This window comes from Lichenostomus cassidix, chromosome 5 (genome assembly GCF_008360975.1).
Source record: "Lichenostomus cassidix isolate B80296 chromosome 5, HeHo_3.0, whole genome shotgun sequence".
Classification (NCBI taxonomy): Eukaryota; Metazoa; Chordata; class Aves; order Passeriformes; family Meliphagidae; genus Lichenostomus; species Lichenostomus cassidix.
In genome coordinates this window covers 59,263,620-59,282,082 of record NC_139486.1, presented here as the reverse complement: position 1 = coordinate 59,282,082, position 18,463 = coordinate 59,263,620, and the positions used below count along the sequence as shown (strand labels likewise).

The 18,463-nt window shown below is 46.5% G+C and overlaps 2 protein-coding genes and 1 pseudogene across 2 annotated transcripts; 2 read left to right on the top strand and 1 right to left on the bottom strand.

Annotated features, from left to right (window-relative positions):
* Positions 1–392: 392 nt before the first annotated feature.
* Positions 393–1,319, top strand: LOC146436812 (olfactory receptor 5G3-like). The gene has a single exon (XM_085063918.1). It carries the CDS (start codon positions 393–395, stop codon positions 1,317–1,319), a length of 927 nt encoding a protein of 308 aa, XP_084920044.1.
* Positions 1,320–4,734: 3,415 nt separating this feature from the next.
* Positions 4,735–7,709, bottom strand: LOC146436811 (olfactory receptor 5B21-like). The gene is made up of 2 exons (XM_085063829.1): positions 6,795–7,709; positions 4,735–4,746 (listed from the first exon to the last, which is right to left on the bottom strand). The coding sequence occupies exons 1-2, from the start codon at positions 7,707–7,709 to the stop codon at positions 4,735–4,737; spliced, it is 927 nt and encodes a 308-aa protein (XP_084919955.1).
* Positions 7,710–14,344: 6,635 nt separating this feature from the next.
* On the top strand, positions 14,345–15,313 carry LOC146436810 (olfactory receptor 5F1-like; annotated as a pseudogene).
* The last annotated feature ends 3,150 nt before the right edge of the window (positions 15,314–18,463 follow it).

Below are 18,463 nucleotides of genomic sequence, written 5' to 3'. Positions count from 1 at the left end.
AAACCCTTCTGGGATTCTATAGAAAAGACAGACAAAGCAGATGTTTGGCAGATGTCAACACAAGGATGAATAATCAATTCTGTGCTGTCTTTTACAGGTTTTATTGGGTTTCTCCATGTTACAGGTTGTACTGGATGATCTCAAAGTCCCAGAGTGAACACACACAGGGGATTAAAGGCAGCACCAAGGTAAAGCTACTCAGGGTTGTGTAACCAACAGCTTTTCCCTAACTGTGCCTTGACTTCTGCCCAGGTTATTCTAATTGATCTGTACCTAAACTCTCACTTTAGATATTGTAGGGTTGCCTTCAAGCAGATCCCACCGGAAAGAGGGTTTTCCTCCTGGAAAAAATGTCCAGCAAGGAGTTCACAGAGAGAACACACTTTGAAGGAATGTCAGGATGGAATTGCACCCAAGCAACAGAGTTCATCTTGGCAGGGTTCACCGAGGACCCAGTGACTCAGGTTGCCCAGTTCCTTCTGTTCCTGCTCATTTACCTTGTCACCATCCTGGGAAACCTGGGGATGATTGCCTTGATCAGAGTCAGTCCCATGCTCCACTCCCCCATGTATTATTTCCTGGGCCACCTGGCATTTGTGAACCTCTGCACTTCCACCCTTGTCACCCCCAGGATGTTGGTTGGGGTTTTGTTGAGGAGGAAGGGAATCACTTATGCTGGGTGCATGGCTCAGGTGTTCAGTTTTGACCTGTTTGGGGCCACTGAGTGCTCTCTGCTGGCCACAATGGCCTATGATCGATACATGGCCATTTGCCACCCCCTGCTCTACCCCCTTGTCATGTCACCAGAGCGCTGCTTCCTCCTGGTCACTGGGTGCTACCTCCTGGGGCTGACCAATGGTGTGGCACAAACCATCAGCATGACCAGCTTGTTCTTCTGTGGCTCCAGTGCCATCCATCTGTTCTTCTGTGACATTTCTGTGCTGATCTCACTCTCCACCTCTGACAACACCCTCAGCCTCATCATCCAGAGGACTTTATCATCTTTACTCGGTGTTCCCAGCATCCTGGTGGTCCTGGTGTCCTATGTGGCCATCATCTCCACCATCCTGAGCATTAGATCAGCCCAGGGCAAGCGCAAAGCTTTCTCCACCTGTGCCTCCCACCTCATCACCGTCACCACCTTCTATGGGGCATTGATTTTCATGTACTTAATCCCCAAGTCACACACCTCCAGAACAGGAGATAAATGGGCTGCTGTGCTCTATACCATGGTGACCCCCATGCTGAACCCCTGGATCTACAGCCTGAGGAACCAGGAGGTGAAGGAGGCTTTGAGAAGACTCAGGGACATAAAATAAGCTTGGATGTTGTAACATAATGACTAAATAAAATGGAGATGCTGGTGATATCCTGGGAGATTTGTTAAATATCTCAGAGGGACAGTTTCGGTGTCTTTTGTACTTTGACTTAGATGGTTTGCTGGTTGATTCAATATCAGCTGAGAGGAACTTTTTCACTTCAATTTGGGTGTTTGGATGAGGTTTGGAGCAGCCTGGTCTAGTGGAAGGTGTCCTTCCTCTTGGCAGGGCAGCAGAACTGGATGAGCCTTAAGGTCCCTTCCGACCCAAACCATTCCCAGATTCTGTGAAAGGTTTGGTGTTAATGTTTTGGTGCAGAAGTATTGCACATGTGAAAAAAAGCAAAAATCCCCCAATTAGTGTATTTTCTCACCCTGTGCCAGGTCCATGCTGAAATCCAGAGTGATGGGGCTCTCCTAGAGAGATGGAATAACGAGGGATGGAGGAGAAGCTCCTCAGTTAGGTAAAATCGAACCAGGATCAATGTAGTTGGCTGATTCATTAATGACACACAATTCACAGGCACTCAGGATCAGCCAGCTGAATCCTTTGTCCCCGAAGCCTATTGGTAATTCCCTGGTTAATATTTAATCTAGCTGCCTGGATAAAACCCCTGAGCTGTTCATGCTCCTGTTCCTCTCTTTTTGGCTCTGCTGACCCCCATGGCAGTGACCCCAAATGTCCTCAACTCACATCCCCAGATGTGGAGACAAAGTCCTCAAGTTACACCAGCAGAGGTTTAGGGTGGATAGAGGGAAAAATCCTCCATGGAAAAGGCTGTCCAGCCCTGGAACAGGCTGCCCAGGGCAGTGGTGGAATCCCCATCCCTGGAGGGATTTAAAAGCTGTGTGGATGTGGCACCTGGTGACATGGATTAGTGGTGGCCTTGGCAGTGCTGGGGGAATGGTTGGACTTGGTGATCCTAGAGGACTTTTCCAGCCTAACCAATTCCCTGACTCTGTGATCAGGACCATGAAGTGGGACCTCTGTGTGTAACTCCTGCTGTTCTCCCACCCTTCTGATCCTCTGTAACAGTCCTACTCATGGCATTGCGTAATTTAGGTGCAGGGAAGATTGTACATCTCTTCTTTCAATAAAATGAAAGATTATTTTTAATGTTTTATTTAAAACATCAAACCTCCATAAGTTTTAAGACACTTAAACCATAAACCCCAGAGCAACTCTCCTTCCAGGCCCTTACAACCATTGTTTGGTGATATTAAATAATTGTTAAAAATATTTGAAAAATATTTAAAATCTGATTAATATTTTGAGAAGACATTCAATGACTTTGTGTCCCACTGGTCTTCCACTGACCATCACCTGACCTTTAAACAGGAACATGAGCCACAGTGACTGAAACTCCGAGTCTGTGGCTGTGGTGACATCCCTCTGTGCGCTGTGGCTTTGTGCTGGAGCTGCTGCTCTCAAACCCAAAAGGTTTTGGCTCTTTGTGCAGGTGGGGATTGGTAAAATGGGGGTGAACTGTGTCCATCTTCTGTGGTCAAGCATTTGACCATGAGAGGAGCTGGAATCACCATGTGGGAAGATGGTGGAACATCCAGCATCGATGTTTCCTCCTGATGGACACATTTTCTTCCTGGGTTATCCTGTGTCCCTGCCCAGGGCAGGGGCTTGGAATGAGATGAGCTTTAAGGTTCCTGCCAACCCCAGCCATTCCAGGATTCTCTGGCCAGTGCAGATGACTGCAGCTGAGTCTCCTGCAGCCATTTTGAAGCACACATCTTCATCTTCATCATCTTCATCTTCATCTTCATCTGTTCTGATTACAGCTACTATGGGACCATTTCCCTCTTTTATGGGTAAAAGAAAAGACATTTTTCTCTTTGCTCGCATAAACATGACTTTGACTCTCTTTGATACCTGGTTCTGACTGCCTGGGTTTTCAGATATCAGGATATCCCATCATGTAAAAATAAATTGCAGCAGACAAGTTCCTGATGTGTTTTGCCTTCTTCCCAATGAGCCCTTGCAGCACTTCTTCAGATCCTGATCTGTGTCCCAATCGTGGAATCCCCATTTCTTGCACCAGTTCTTTTTAATTCCCTGTGATACCAAGAGACAAATTGTATCTTTCAAAAGTTTAATTTATATATTTTAAGATTATATATATTTTCAGGAAAAAATTTAAATACAAGTTTTCTTTATATAGATAAAAAAGTGTATATATTAAGACCTTTTTACATACAAATCTGCATTATATATATAATTACATCTATACAAAGAAGTGGGACATAAAACCTCACGCTTCCATTGAACTTCCTGAAAGTAGTGGTGTTTATTTACCAGTGCAAGTCTCTTCCTTACAGAGCTGCTTTCAAAGTCATTAATTTCCATGGGAAATTTCCTGAGTGCCACCACAGAGTGGGCAGTGACCAAACTCAAGGCCCAAGCATGCTCAGGCAGCTGAGAGCCATCATCTGGCATCTCCCGTGGTTTCTGGTGGAATTTCCCACCACTGCTCTCTATCCTGTCATTTGGATCCTATTTTGGTTTTATTATTAAATTGGTTTTGCTTAGTTTTGGGTAATTGTGTGGTTTCCCCTCTAAAATAAATCATGAGGCACAGAGGAAGGAAGGAAGAACAAATGGTGGGATCTACAGTGAAGCTGAGGCCAGAAGCCAACAGGAGAGGCAGGAATGCTGACCAGCAGCAAATATGGGAGAGAAGCATTTACAGCATCCCTGAATTATTTTGTCTGGAAAAGCCCTTTAAGATCATGGAGTCCAACTGCTAAGCCAGCAGTAACCCATGTCTGAGCTCAGCCTGTAGGTGGGAATTTCATCTCAGGGGTGAGAGCTGAGAGCCTCTTGCAGAGCCTAAAGGGGCTCCAGGAGAGCTGCAGAGGGACTCTGGGCAAGGGTCTGGAGTGACAGGATGAGGGGGAATAATTTCACACTCTCAGAGCATTTAGATTGGGTATGGAGAAGAAATTTTTCCCTATTGTGAAGCTGGGGAAGCCCTGGCACAGGTTTCCCAGAGAAGCTGTGGCTGTCCCTGGATCCCTGGAAGAGTTCCAGGCCAGGTTGGACAGGGCTTGGAGCAGCCTGGGATAGTGGGAATCATCCCTGCCCTTGGAAGTGGGTTGGAATGGGATGAGTTTTAAGGTCCCTCAACACAGTCACAATCCCACCACACTGACCCTGCAGCTCTTTGTCTCCTGGACATGGCAAACAAAGCAGCTGGAGAAGTTCACTTTGTCTTTACCAAGGAAGAAAGTTTCTCCATGGTTTCCCCTTGCTAATTAGTCTCTCGTGGCTCATTAAGAAGGATGACTGAAGTTGTTTAAAAGCCCTCTGAGAAGCTTCCTTGATGATTTGGAAACTTTCCTGGCAAAGCCCAGAAGATCTTGTTAAGCTGATGATTCCTTGAAGGGTGGTTGGTCTCCCAGGATCACTTCTTGCTCTGGGAATGGAAACAGCATCACTTGTGGTGGAAATAGCTGTGAGCACCTGGATGGTGGCACCTGGAGCTCAGGGCCCACTGGTTGGATGGTGGTGGGGTCTGGAGCTCACACCTGCTGGTGGGCTTTCCTAATTCTTCCTTTCAACCTGACAATCTTAAACTGAAGGAGAGTTGACTTACATTGCATAGCGGGGGGAAATTCCCCCCTGTGAAGGTGGTGAGGCACAGGTTTCCCAGAGAAGCTGTGGCTGCCCCATCCCTGGAAGTGTTGTAGGCCATGCTGGACGGAGCTTGGAGCAATCTGGTCTAGTGGAAGGTGTTCCTGCCCATGGCAGGGGGTTGGAATGGAATGAGCTTTAAATTCCCTTCCCACCCAATTTTGATATCGAAAGTCTCTCTCTTGCCAAGCCCTTTGTCATTTAATTACATTTATTCCAACTCTTTTAATCCAGTCCAGATCCACCTTTCCCAGGTAGAAGCCCCCAGCCCTAAAACATCTCTTCTCGTGCTGTTTGTTTCCAGAACTGATAGACACTGTTCACCATCCATCTACTTTTTAAAAGGAATTTAATTCCCACATGACTCCTCAGAACATGACATCTTCACAACACAGTAACAAAGGGAAAATATTCCAGTTTCCACCTTTCCCTTCCACGGCCAAGGCCTGTCCCTCTGTGCAGTCAGAACTCTTCCCACCCCACAAAGGTGTCAACAGGTGAGGGACAAGGTGGAGAAGAGGAGGAAGAGGTGGACATCTCTGCTGAGCTTATCCTGACCACCCAAATGGTAAAGGAAGTTCCAAGGTTGCACTCAGTTTGCCCTTAAACCCACAAATAGCCTTTTGAATTCATTAGGATGGGCAGTAATTGGGAGTTTTTTCCAGGCCGGGAAAAGATGAAGGATTGCTGGTCTCTCCCCAGTGCTGTGGCCATTCCTGTACCTTCTTTAATGAGCCATGATTTGGAGAACTGTTGGGTTTGCGTTTTTCAGGGCCTTTTCCACACCCAAACAGCTCTCAGCTATCCATAGATCAGGGGCTGAGGATTCTTTCACCTATGGAAACTAGACATGTGCTTAAATTTGGGTTGAAATACATCTGTTAGGTTTTCAAGATATGTTTTGGCACTTGAACACTTGCATTCCCCTTGATATTCCAAGGTGTATCTTGAGATCCCAAGTCCCATTAGCTTTGATCCTTCTAAGCCAGAAAAAAATGCACTTTTTAAGCCTTTTATCTTGTTTTTTTACCAATCAAATGTTAAAATACTCTTGCTCTTCCCAAATGCTCCCTTCCACCCCAGCAGCTCTGCTCTAATAAATAACTCACAGGTAACAACAAGGAATTTTATTGGAGTTTAGGGATAAGGACAATAATCTTGCAAGAAAAATATACATTCATCAGTGCAAAATAAGTTACAAATCAATAAAATTGTGATTTGTGCATCCTATGAGAAAGAGAAGAATAATTGGAGTAATACTCCAGAACCATTCTGACTAATTTCTTCTGACAGCCTCGTGGCTGGAAAGGGAATTCAATTCAAGTTTGAGGCTCCCACTCTTGTTTCCTTCCAAGGAAGATGTGACTGTGAGGTTTATTTCTCCAGGACAAATATTGTAATTGAGTTTTGTGAGGAACTGTGGAAGAGCATATATAAAATTGTGAGGATCAGGGACATATCCAATTATTTTAATGGATCATCTCTTACTTTAGATGAATGGTTTGTTTCTACAAAGGCACACGGTGGCATGACAATGGGGAAAGGCTTTAAGCTGAGAGTAGGGTTAGATGGGATACTGGGAAGAAATTCTTCCCTAAGGGGATGGTGAGGCACTGGCACAGGTTGTCCAGAGAAGCTGTGGCTGCCCCTGGATCCCTGGAAGAGCTCCAGGCCGGGTTGGATGGGGTTTGGATCAGCCTGGCCTAGTGGAAGGTGTCCCTGCCCATGGTGTGCTGGACCAGATGATCTTTTAGATCCCTTCCAACCCAAAGCATCCCAGGATTCCCTGATTCCCTGAGCTGCACTTCTTTGATGCCAGCAGCAGTTTACCATCCTCCTCCTGCACTTCTCCAGCGCTGCCTTCACCTCCCTGTTCCTCAGGCTGTAGATGAAAGGGTTGAGCATGGGGCTGAGCACGGTGTAGAAGACAGAGGCCACCTTATCCTGGCTGCCATGCCGGGATGCTGGCTGCAGGTACACGAAGAGCAGCGTCCCGTAGAACACCAACACAGACACCAGGTGGGAGGTGCAGGTGCGGAAGGCTCTGGCCCTGCTGGGCACCGAGTGCATCCCCAGGATGGTGTGGAGGACGCGGCCGTAGGAGAGCAGGATGACCACGCCGGTGCCCAGCCCATTGGCCATGACCAGGGCAAAGATGGTGACCTCACTGCCGTGGGTGTTGGAGCAGGCCAGCCTCAGCACAGGGCCGGCATCACAGAAGAAGTGGTCGACCCGGCGGGGCCCGCAGAAGGAGCCCCCAAAGGTGCAGCTGGTGTAGATGAGGGCGCTGAGGGAGGCCACGAGGTAGGACCAGGCCACCAGCTGCCAGCAGGCACGGGGGGACGTGGCCGTGGTGTAAAGCAAGGGGTGGCAGATGGCCACGAGCCGGTCGTAGGCCATGGTGGCCAGGAGGTGACACTCGGCTGTGGCAAAGAGAGCAAAGAGGTGGAATTGTGTCACACAGCCCGCCCAGGAAATGGTTTTATTCCCAAACAAGAGGCCCATGAGCATTTTGGGGGAGATGACGGTGGAATAGCAGATGTCAGCCAGGGACAAATGAGTGAGGAAGAAGTACATGGGGGTGTGGAGGCTGCGAGAGACCCAAACCAAGAGCATCAGCCCGATGTTCCCCACCAAAGTGATGATGTAAATCAGCAGAAAGAGCCCAAAAAGAGGGGCCTGAGCCCAGGGAGCGTCTGTAATTCCCAGGAGGATGAATGTGGGCTGCGTATGGTTTCCTCCCATGGCTGGGTGTTACCTACTGAGACAAAGAGAACAAATGCATCAAAATGGTAAACCTCAGAGTTTCTCTTTTGGGCCATATTTAACTGCAATCAGTCACTGTTTTAATTGCCACTTGTTGGTATATTCCATAGGTTTTCCAAAAATAAATTCTAGACTTTTTTACTTACCAGTTGAGGTGCTTAGAAAAGAACATGTATCTTAAAGCAACACGAATGGCAAATTTGCTTCTTTGTGCTCAGATGCATAAAAGTTTGGATTTATTCCATAAAAGAATCAGATATTTATTCCCTTTTGGTTTGAAAGAAATTTGTTTCAGAAGTTACCTTGGAGGAACCTCATTAGAGATCACATAAACCTGGAGCAGAAGAAAGTCCTAATCCAAGTGAAATCCCACATTACATCACATTAAGAACATTTTCCCTTGGCTTTTAATTATTAATGCAGTCTATCCAGCTATTATATATCATTCATACTGGGTAAAATTCACATTGGTAAATTCATGTTTTATACCTTTCTGAGCTCCAGCAGGCTGAAACATCCAAAAACCATGGGAATGAAGATAAAACACTGAAATGGGAATGAATTTTAAAATAATCCAGTTCCAAAGGCTGATTTAACAACTGTATTCTGCTGACAATTCTTTATAACTAAATAAGACTCACCCTTAATACTTCCATAAATCCATTTATGTTGCTTCAGCTGCCTAAGAAAAATAAAAGCCAAGCTGCATAAGACATTATTCCCATTTATTATAAAAACTCCTACTTTTGCAAGGCTGTTTTCTGACACAGCCCCAAAAAAAGGGGATGGGAGGACATGAAGAAGGAATTCAACTTCTTTCTCTTGGATTTACAGCTCCTCCTGTGCCCTCGCTGTGGTGATTGGAGCCAAGGGTTTATCCCAAATGCAGCAGAGAACATCCAGGCTGATGTGGAGAGAGATGTGCTCCTTCCCTGACTCCAACAGCTGAGCCTGTGGGTGGCAGGGCTGTAAATATGTTCTCTCTGCTCTCCTGGGATAAAACCCTCGGTCCTCCTCATGGCAGAGCAGATAAACAAAGAAAAGAGCACACAAAAAGGGATAGCATGGAATTCTGAAACCCATTGTGCTTCAGGGATCTCAAATCTTTCATGTGCAGGAGCCACCAGGACACATGGCAGCAGCAATGACCCGCTGGTCAGAGAGTCCCCAAGTGTCACACAAAGCATCTCTGGCCCCAGCTCTGGAGCTGCTGATGTCCCTCTGTGGACACCCAACAGCCCAGTTTTCCTTCAAGGATGAGATTATCCACCTTGAAGTGCCTGCAGCCTGGATGTCCTACCTGAGCAGGTGGCTCTGGACACTTGGAGGCAATGATTAATTGTCTCAGAGTGAATTAATCTGCATTAATCACCCCATCTGGGGGCTCCATCCACACGCTTGTCCCACAAACTGTATTGAAGCTCAGCCCAAGGAGTTTGTTCCCCTCAGGAGTTATACTGGAGAAGTCCTGGTTGTCAGTTTCACAACATGTGCACATCCCTGCATTCCTTTCATCTGCACCATGCCTTGATCAGGGACCCAAGTCAGACCCAGGACTGAGTTGGCTTTCAGATGTTTCAGTGTCCTGGAGTTCAGAAAAGAGTATAAAACATGAATTTATTGTTCTGAACTTTATCCAGTGTGTGGGATATATAATATAACGGTTTGATAAACTGGATTAATAATTAAAATGAATAACTGATAAATAAAACCATATAGAATGTAGGTCAACCTTGGACCTGCCTCATCATCACCTGCTCACTTGGTGGCCTGGAGTATTGGCTGAGAGAACATCAGGAGACTTGGAATAAATCTGGTTGTTATTTATAAAGCAAGCTGGAAGGTGGAAAAATAAGGTTTTGGAGGAAGTTGGTGGTAATTTGGTGCAATACAGTCCTGGAGAGAGATAGAGTAGGTCTGATGTGGAGGAGAAATGGTCATGAAAGCAAAAATTGCCATTTTTCTGGGAACATGCACAAAGGGAGAGGAAGGATTTAATGATAAACAGTTCAAAGGTTTATATTTAATTACTTGATAATTATTTTGCTTTTTTTACAAGTTGTTTTGCCTTCTTCGTTGTCCTTTTCCAAGTATCAAAAGTTTCTTTTGGAAATAACTGGATTTCCTGGGTTCATTTATTATTTTGAGAAAAGAGGGGCTGTTTGAAGTTGTGCCTGGAAGACTGGTAATATAGCAGGAAGTAATGGTGAAATCAGTGGGAATCAGTGGTGAAATGTTGGCACAGAAACTCACCAAATTCCAATGCTGATGTTAAAATATCATTGGTTTCAGAGCTACACCCAACCAAAACATCAGTACCAGCTGGGTGATCTTTAATGCCCCTTCCAACCCAAACCATTCCAGGATTCTATGTGGCCCTGTGTGGTCTCCTTTGGACATGGAACATCCTCTTCCAGGCTGCCTGGAGTGTCTTGATCCCTCTAATTCCACCTAAGATATCAGAGGATGTGCTTCACATTACTGCTAACTGATAGATAAATCCCATCTTTGGATCAAAACTGTGTTTTGTGGGCAGCTGAGCTATTCCTGGGAATACCTGGAGCAGAATAAGAAGGTTTAATGGACTCTGGATTGTGTGCTGACAGGTGGGTCAGACCTGTGCAGGCCTGCTGGTGCCAAGGCAGGAGTAGCCTGGGATCCTTTTGGGTTCATTCATTACCTGGAGGCTTGGAGCAGCCCTCACCTCCTGTAATCCCAGCTGGCTGCTCCAGGGATCCATCCAGAGCTCATTAGGACAGCCTAAGCTGCTGGCAATGGACACCTGGAGCAAACTCAGCCACTGAGCCTGAAGTAAAGTTACATTCACTTGAAAAATTAAATAATATTTCTATTAAAGGTTATTTTGCTGTTGGAGAGGTTCTTCAAGAAACCTTCAATGATCCCAATGCTCCTCTGGTGAGGTAAGAATTGGATTTTTGTCTTTAATCCTGTAAAGATTTAATGGGTTTATTCTGATTTGTCATGTTACCAGGGACAGGGAATTCTGTCTGCTCTTTTTTCCTCTTCCTCGTGGCAGAACTCTCATCCATACCTCATTTTCAGCTGGAAATGAGGTGGGATTCAAAGAGATTTAGGAGGGAAAAGAAACTTCAGTAACATGTGGATGTTAGTGCACACGTTTAACTCAAGAATATTTTGCATTTTATATCTAAAAGTATTGTATAATATACATTTAATGTTGGCTTTTAATATCTAGATATAATTTTGGATCAGAAAGAACATGTAGGATATCTCTGTCCTTAGGAAGGCAAGTTATACATTTATATCCGTAGGTATTTATGGATATGGGGCTTGGAGCAACCTGGCCAAGTAGCAGCTGTCCATACCCAGGGCAGGGGATGGAACAGGATGATCCTTAAGGTCCCTCCCATCCCAAACTCTTCCAGGATTCCATGAAAGGTGTCAGGATTCCCTGTATAGAGGTTATGTGGGTTTAACAAATGAGACATTCTAGAATTCTGTGATTTCTGGTCTGGATCAGAGAGGTACCTCTAATGAAAAGCCCTTTTTAGGAAAGCTGGAAATACAACATTCAAAATGGATTAATTTGCAGTTTTGATGCAGTTTGGAGATAAGGAGATATCACCCAAAAGCTAAGTCAAACAATTAATGAATACATTGCTCCATATTTGAAACCAGGATACATTTGCAGGTTCAATTGAACAAACCATCTTTGCCCTGTCCTTTTTCCACCCCCAATTTCTGCCTTTCAAAGACTTCAAACAAACCTCTAATTAGTTTTCCACTTTAGGCCCATGGTGGTTTGTTAAAAACGAAGTCAGGAATATTATCAGTGGAGTTTGTATCCAGAGATTTGCACTAAGGCAGTGGTGCGAAGGGAGTGAAAAACAACAAGACAAAACAAGAAAAATACCTGAATGACAGGAAATAAAAAAAATGGAGGATGATAATTGTTTTTAAAGTCTTTATTTTAGGCAAGAAATAACTCCTGAAAGAAATTTCAGCTCCCTCATTTCTCCATATTTTGGATGGAAACTTGTTAGTGGCAAGGATGACAAATCAACCTGTTTTGTGGATGTCTTTTCCTTGTCCAAAGTTGCATTTCATCTCCTTCTGAATGAAATTAATTCTTGTTTTTACACGAACAACTTCTTTTTGCTCCTTCTGTGCACCATGGCTCTCTGTAGTCAATCCCAAGGGATGTAAAAGAGCTATGAAAGTCCTTTTGAGGTACAAAATGGAGCACTGGAAGAGGGAAAAGAACAAAGATATTGATCAGGATTTCCTGTACATCTCTACCATCTATTGGACATTGCTGGGAATATCATCTCCTTTTCATTTTAGATAAAAAGTCATTTCTCCTGATTTTCCAGTAAGCCTTGGGAAGAGAAGTGTCTTGTTCTTGCTCAGGAAACTGAGAAACAGGCAAGGAATAAAACAACAGCATCATGTGGCTGATCCCACCTGGACATTATATTTTCCAAGCATCAGCTCCTGAGCCTGTTGAAAATACTGGATGTTTGAAGTTCTCCTAACACGTGGAAATGATGCTTTGAACTGCACTTAATTTTTGTCTTAGGGTAATTTTCAATGGATGCTTCAGGTGCTCTGAATTCATCAGGTGGGGTTAGATGGGATAGTGGGAAGAAATCCTTCCCTGTGAGGGTGGAGAGGCCCTGGCAGAGATTTCCAGAGAAGCTGTGGCTTCCCCTGGATCCCTGGAAATGTCCAAGGCCAGGTTGGACAGGACTTGGAGCAACCTGGGATAGTGGAAGATGTTCCTGTCCATGGCAGGGGGATGGAATGGGATGATCCATAAGGCTTCTTTCAACCCAAACCATTCCCTAACATAGATATTACCATCAATGTCCTTTGGGGATATTTTTAGCATGTATTAAACAATTAAAGGCAACATTTTTGAGCTGTTATTTTTCAAATAACAGCTTCTGCTGCCGTTAATTTTAAAATCATCCTATCCTGACTTGGCACTGGAGAATCCTGGGACTCCTCAGGGCTTGGCTGCCTCTCACTTGCTCTGACAGCTCCCTGAAGGGGAAGATGTTGTTCCCTGACTTGTTTTATCCCTGGCTCTGTGAATCCTCCACAGAGCAAAGCTCTGCAAACACTGGTGTTACATGGGAGAAGCCCTGGGGTATCTCTCCAGCTGCAGCTGGGAGCAGCTGGAAGTACAAACACCACTCCAACCATACCTGGGAGCAAAGAGGAGCAAAGCACTGCCTTCAGGTAGGTATAGATGGAATACTGGGAATGAATCCTTCTCAGTGAGGGTGGTAAGGCACTGGCACAGGCTGCTCAGAGAAGCTGTGGCTGCCCCATCCCTGGAAGTGTTTAGGGCCAGGTTGGATGGAATGATCTTGGTGAGTCCCAGGGCAGTTTGTCAGAAGCTCTTCTACTGCTTTGCCCAAAGATCTTACGGAATTTGAGTAGGAAAGTGGGTGCCACAATGGAGATCCTAACCACACAAGGATGAATATTCCATTAGTTCTTCCACACCAACCACCAGCTTTCAGCAGGGATAGAACATAGTCCATGAGTTTTAACCGAATTTATTTCCATTCCAGGTCTCTGATCAACCACACAAAATGAAGTTGGTTGGGTAAGGAGAAGTGAGACTGAATTTTAGTTAAGGAAGAAATTGAAGTCAATTCTCTGACTGCAGCAGGTGGATGCTTCCTCTGGGGGGAAATTCAGCCCCAAATATTTGGTTTTCCTGATTTTTAACACCTCTGGCTCTGCCTCATGGGTGATGAAAAGCAGCTCTAAATGCTTGTTAATAACTCCAGGAGACCACAGAACACCTGAAAGGACACATCAGGTTCTGGGGGTGAAACTCAACCCTTCAGCCCAGGTTCATCCAACAATGAGGACTTCCAGGTTTGGATCCATTTGTCAGGAGCCAGCAGTGCCTACTCTTGCTTTACTCCCTGGTGTAACTCCAACAAGCCATGGTTATCCAGGTGAAGAACCCATGTTTATTTATTCTGTCTGTTGTAGAATGGGATTTTAGGAGCTGCTGATCTCTCACTGGTGAGCAGCAAGATGGACCCTGAATATATGTTTTACCTCCAAATTAAGCATCATATCTAAAGCAAAGTGAGGTAAGACAAATCCCAGCTCTTATTCCTACAGGGAAAAATATACTAAGGAAAAGCCCATTTTCCAATGCTTCCACCTAGAAAATCTCATCCTGAGACATGTGGAGCAGGTGTTTATTCTTCAAGTGCTCAGGCTGAATAGGGAATAATCAAAAGATGGGACATAATTCTGTTTTCCCAGCAATTATCAGGAAAATCATGGAATTTCATGTGTGAGTGGATTGAGAAGAACTAGGAGGAAGCCCTGCAATTTCTTAATGATTTATTCTGGTACAGTATTTCCTTCCTTAATGGCTTAAATATCCACCTGGTTCCAAATATGTTGGCTGAATGGGCATAGTGGTGCCAGGAACTTGTGTTTTTTCTTTTTCAAGCAGAATTTACCTTTTATTGACCGAAGGCTTTGTAACTGCTTGACAAAAATTGACATTCTTAACATTATCGATGGATTTATGTGTATTAAACATTTCAATCTAATGACATAAAGCAGCCAAACTGGATGTATAAATGTTCAATATGGGTAGAGAAAATGAGACATTTGCATCTGAATTTATTCTCCTGGGCTTCACAGACCTGCAGGTGATTTTTTTGTCCTGTTCCTTGCCATCTATGTGGTCACTCTCATGGGAAATCTGGCAGTCATTGCCTTGATCCAGATCAATCGGTGCCTCCACACCCCCATGTGCTTCTTCCTGAGCCACTTGTGCCTCCTGGACATCTGCTACTCCTCTACCATCATCCCCCGGACCCTGAGGGATTTTTTGGCAGAGAAGAAGGTGATTTCCTTTGCGAGTTGTGTCACCCAGCTCTTCTCCTTCGCCACCTGGGCCAGCACTGAGTGCCACGTGCTGGCCGCCATGGCCTACAACCACTATCTGCAGGCCCCTGCTCTACTCCATGCTCATGTCCCAGGGGATTAGTGCTGGACTGCTGGCTGGGGCCTCCCTGGCTGGAGTGATCAGCTCCACCTTCCACACAGTTTCCATATTCCATGCCCTGTTCTGCCACTCCCGCACCATTGACCACTTTTTCTGCGATGGGCCCGCCCTGCTGGCCCTGTCCTGCTCCGACAGCTGTGCCAGCAAGGCCATGGTGGCTGCCGTGGTGGGGCTCAACATGCTGAGCACCACAGCCTTCATCCTGGTGTCCTACTCGTCCATTGGCAGCGCCACCTCAGCAGCTGGGTGGCACAAGGCCTTCTCCACCTGTGCCTCCCACCTGGCCTGTGTCACTCTGTACTATGGCAGAGCCATCCTCACCTACCTGTGGCCCAACTCCAGCCACTCCTTGGAGCAGGACAAGGTCACCTCCCTGGTGTGTTCTGTCACCATCCCCATGCTGAACCTGTTTGTCTACAGCCTCAGGAATGCAGACTTGAGGAACACCATGAGGAAAGCAAACAGTAGGATCCTCACTTCCTGGTCCATCCATGGCTCCCGGTTGGCTGAAAGGAGGGGACAACCCCGCTGTGGTGAGGGGTGTTAGATTTTGGACTCTCAGGAAGAGGGGCTGGAAATCAGACCCTCAGGAGTCCAGGGTCACAGTCTGGATTCATCTTCCAAGCCACTGGGGCCATGATCTCCCTGCAGCAGCACCGTAGGGAAGGCATGAGACATCTTCTGGCAGAGATCCATCCCAGAGTGCAGGACCAGAGGGGGAATGTGGCAGAGCAGAGCTGGAGTGGGAGAAGAGGCACCATCCTCCATTCTCAAGGACTTTCCCTGTGCCAGAGCAAGAGTTGGGGGTACTCCAGTCCTGTGAGGTCTTGTCCTCTCCTGATTTTCCCCCCTGTTTTGGGGCTGATGTCCATGTGGAAAGGTCTTTATGGAAGCACCGAGGTGCTGGCCAGGACACTTGGACTGAGATTGTGCCTTCTGTTGGGGGGAGGAAAAGGGAAGTGGGGAGTCTGGGGCATGATGGTGCCAATGTCTGTGGGGGAGCAGGTGAGTGGAAGATGAGGGGGGTCAGGTGGGGTCCCTCCACAAAGGCAGGTTACTCCCCAAAAATGCCCGAAAATTCATGAGGGGCTTGTGTGTAAAATACTGAAAACTGTAAAGAATGTCCCTTTTATATACATTGAGAAATAATATTCATTTCTGTATCAATTGATTTCAAAATAAACCCCCGTATCTGTCTGTGTTATTGACAGGATTTAAGACTATAAGGCATTCTGATTACAGATCAGAAGGAAGCAGGGCAGGTGTGGGGAGCCCGGGGAGCAGTGGGGCTGGCTGGGGGCACTGGGGGAGGCTGCTTCGGGCTCGGGGGTGACTGGGAATGGGGACAGCCCCAGCGGCCCGGGAGCTCAGGGCACCGGAGCTGCCTCGGCACAGCGGGGCTGGGGACGTCGCTCTGGGGCGGATTCTGTAGGGGACAAAAACGAACGTTTTGGGGGTAAAATCGGAGTAAATCTGCAGGGGAGACAATGAGCGTTCTGAGGCAAAAGTGAGGCAATCACTAATGGAGGTAGGGAAGATCCCAGCCGGGATGTAATGGATTATAAAAACCATGTGTGAAATCAAAGCTGTTCCAGTAGCATTCCTTCCCATTGCTCCCCAGGTGTTTTCCTTATTTTCTGATTTTCAGAAAGGAACACAGTTTGGGATGACAGAGCTTTGGAGAGTTGTCAGTTTTCCTTAACTGTGCAGAGATGTCAGGATCTGCAGGGCACTCCTGTTTTCCTGAAGGAAGATGCCCTGGGGAATGTACTGAAGTGGGATTTGGCTCCTGTAGAGCCTCCCAGGATGAGCTGTGGTGGGTTTGGATCCTGTGCCAGTCCTTGCATCACCCTCATTCCTCAGAGCTCCTGAGGTCACTCCCTGTACCTGCCCAGCTCTGTCAGATCCAATGATCCCTCCAGGTGTTTCATCTCCTGCTCCCATTAAAAGTGCAGTTTTGTTTGGTGATTTAGATCACCCCCAAAGCAAATTGCATTCCCCCCAAAAATGTGCCACACCTTTTTTTATCCTTTATTTCTCAAATTTGTCCTTCTATTTATTTCTCTCCCTGCAACAATAATGGATGTCACAGAAATGACAATGGGAAAGGGGAATAAATGGAATGTGTCTGAAAATGCTGATTTTTGTCATTTGGGCATGAACTGGTCAGTGTTCAAAATGTTCAGGCCAGAGCAATATGAGCACAGGCACTGGGAGACCCAGGAACTGCTGAGTTCAGTCCAGGAACACCTTCCACTGGGCCAGCTTGCTCCAAGCCCCATCCAGCCTAATCTGGGACACTTCACTCTTATTATGTGTTTCATAAATATGAAATTATTATATTTGTCTTGATTTTCATTATGAAACTGTTCTGAGCTGGATTTTTGTCTCTTCTCTCTTCCCCATCACACTGGGGTGTGAGAGAGTGACTGCTGGTGACCAGCTGGGGTCCAGCCGTGGCCCTGGGGCACCTTTGACAAGAGGAAAAGTGCCAGCAAAACCTCAGCTCTGGGAATGAGGAGAGCACACTGCAGGCTGCTCAGGGAAATGGGAAGCAAGGTCTCCAGGAAAATGTTTTTGCACCTGCTGGGGTCCAACAGTGCTGCTCACTTATGAAACCTCCTACGGTCATTGAGCAGGCAATTCCCAAATGTCAGAAGACATCCAGGCCAGGCAGAAGGCTGGCTTGCCTGAACAAACATCTTCTCTAGGAAAGAAGATGGAAAAGGAAGCTGTGTACCCAGTGGAATGCAGGTCAGCAGAAGAATACAGAGATGCTGATTGCAAGCATAGGGAGCAATGTGATGCGGTGAAAGCTCATATTGAAAGTTGGAGATTAAGGTGGCTACAAATGTGTTGCACTATAAAAGAGTTATCTTAAATATATTAATGACCAAAACATTGTAGCAAAAATATCAGCTCCTTGCAGGGTGTGGAGGGTCACCTCACAAACAGGGACAGAGACACAGTACAGGTGTTTCCTGCATTCTTTGCCTCTGTCTTCAACACTCACTCCACCCTTCCCAGTGAAAAACATGGATTAACCCATTGGACACTTCAGAGCCCAGAAGAGGGCAAGCCCTGCTCAGCAACAACCAAAGCCTCCCTGTGCTATCCACCACATCCCATCCTGAATCCAAACCCAGCTCTGTGCCACTTACTGAGTAGAAAGGAACCCTATCCCAGTCAAATCCAGACCAGTGCAAACACTCACACAGCTCTTGAGGAAAATCCTAATTTATTTAACACCTCCTGCTCCTCAGATCTGACCTGCCACCACATACACATTCCTCATGTTTGGTGGCCGTCTTGGGGCAGCTTCCCGGAGATGGAGGAACCTCCTGGGTCTCTTGGGGCTCGTCTCTGCCACCAAGCAAGGAGTGTTCCCAGTTGGCACAGCCGGCACAGCATCCTGGGAGCTGTGGGGTGACAGCTGGGGGCTCCAGGATACTTGCTGCTGCACCACTTGCTCCTCCTGAGAATGCTTCACAGGATCAGGCTGCGCTGCCATTTCTCCTTCTGGGCTTTCCCAGGCCACGTCAGTGCTGAGGAATGCGCCGGGGTGGTTGATGTCCTTGGCTCCAAGGGAGCTGGCAGAGCTGTCCATGGAGTAACTGCTGTACTCAGACCAGCAGGTCTCACTGAGCCTCGGGGAGGGAGGGAGGCTTTGATGACTGAAGCTCTCTGAGGGAACGGA

What these genes read in the sequence shown, in the direction of transcription:
- LOC146436812 (XM_085063918.1), top strand. Translation starts at nt 393, where the DNA reads ATGTCAGGATGGAATTGCACCCAAGCAACAGAGTTCATCTTGGCAGGG.
- LOC146436811 (XM_085063829.1), bottom strand. Translation starts at nt 7,709, where the DNA reads ATGGGAGGAAACCATACGCAGCCCACATTCATCCTCCTGGGAATTACA.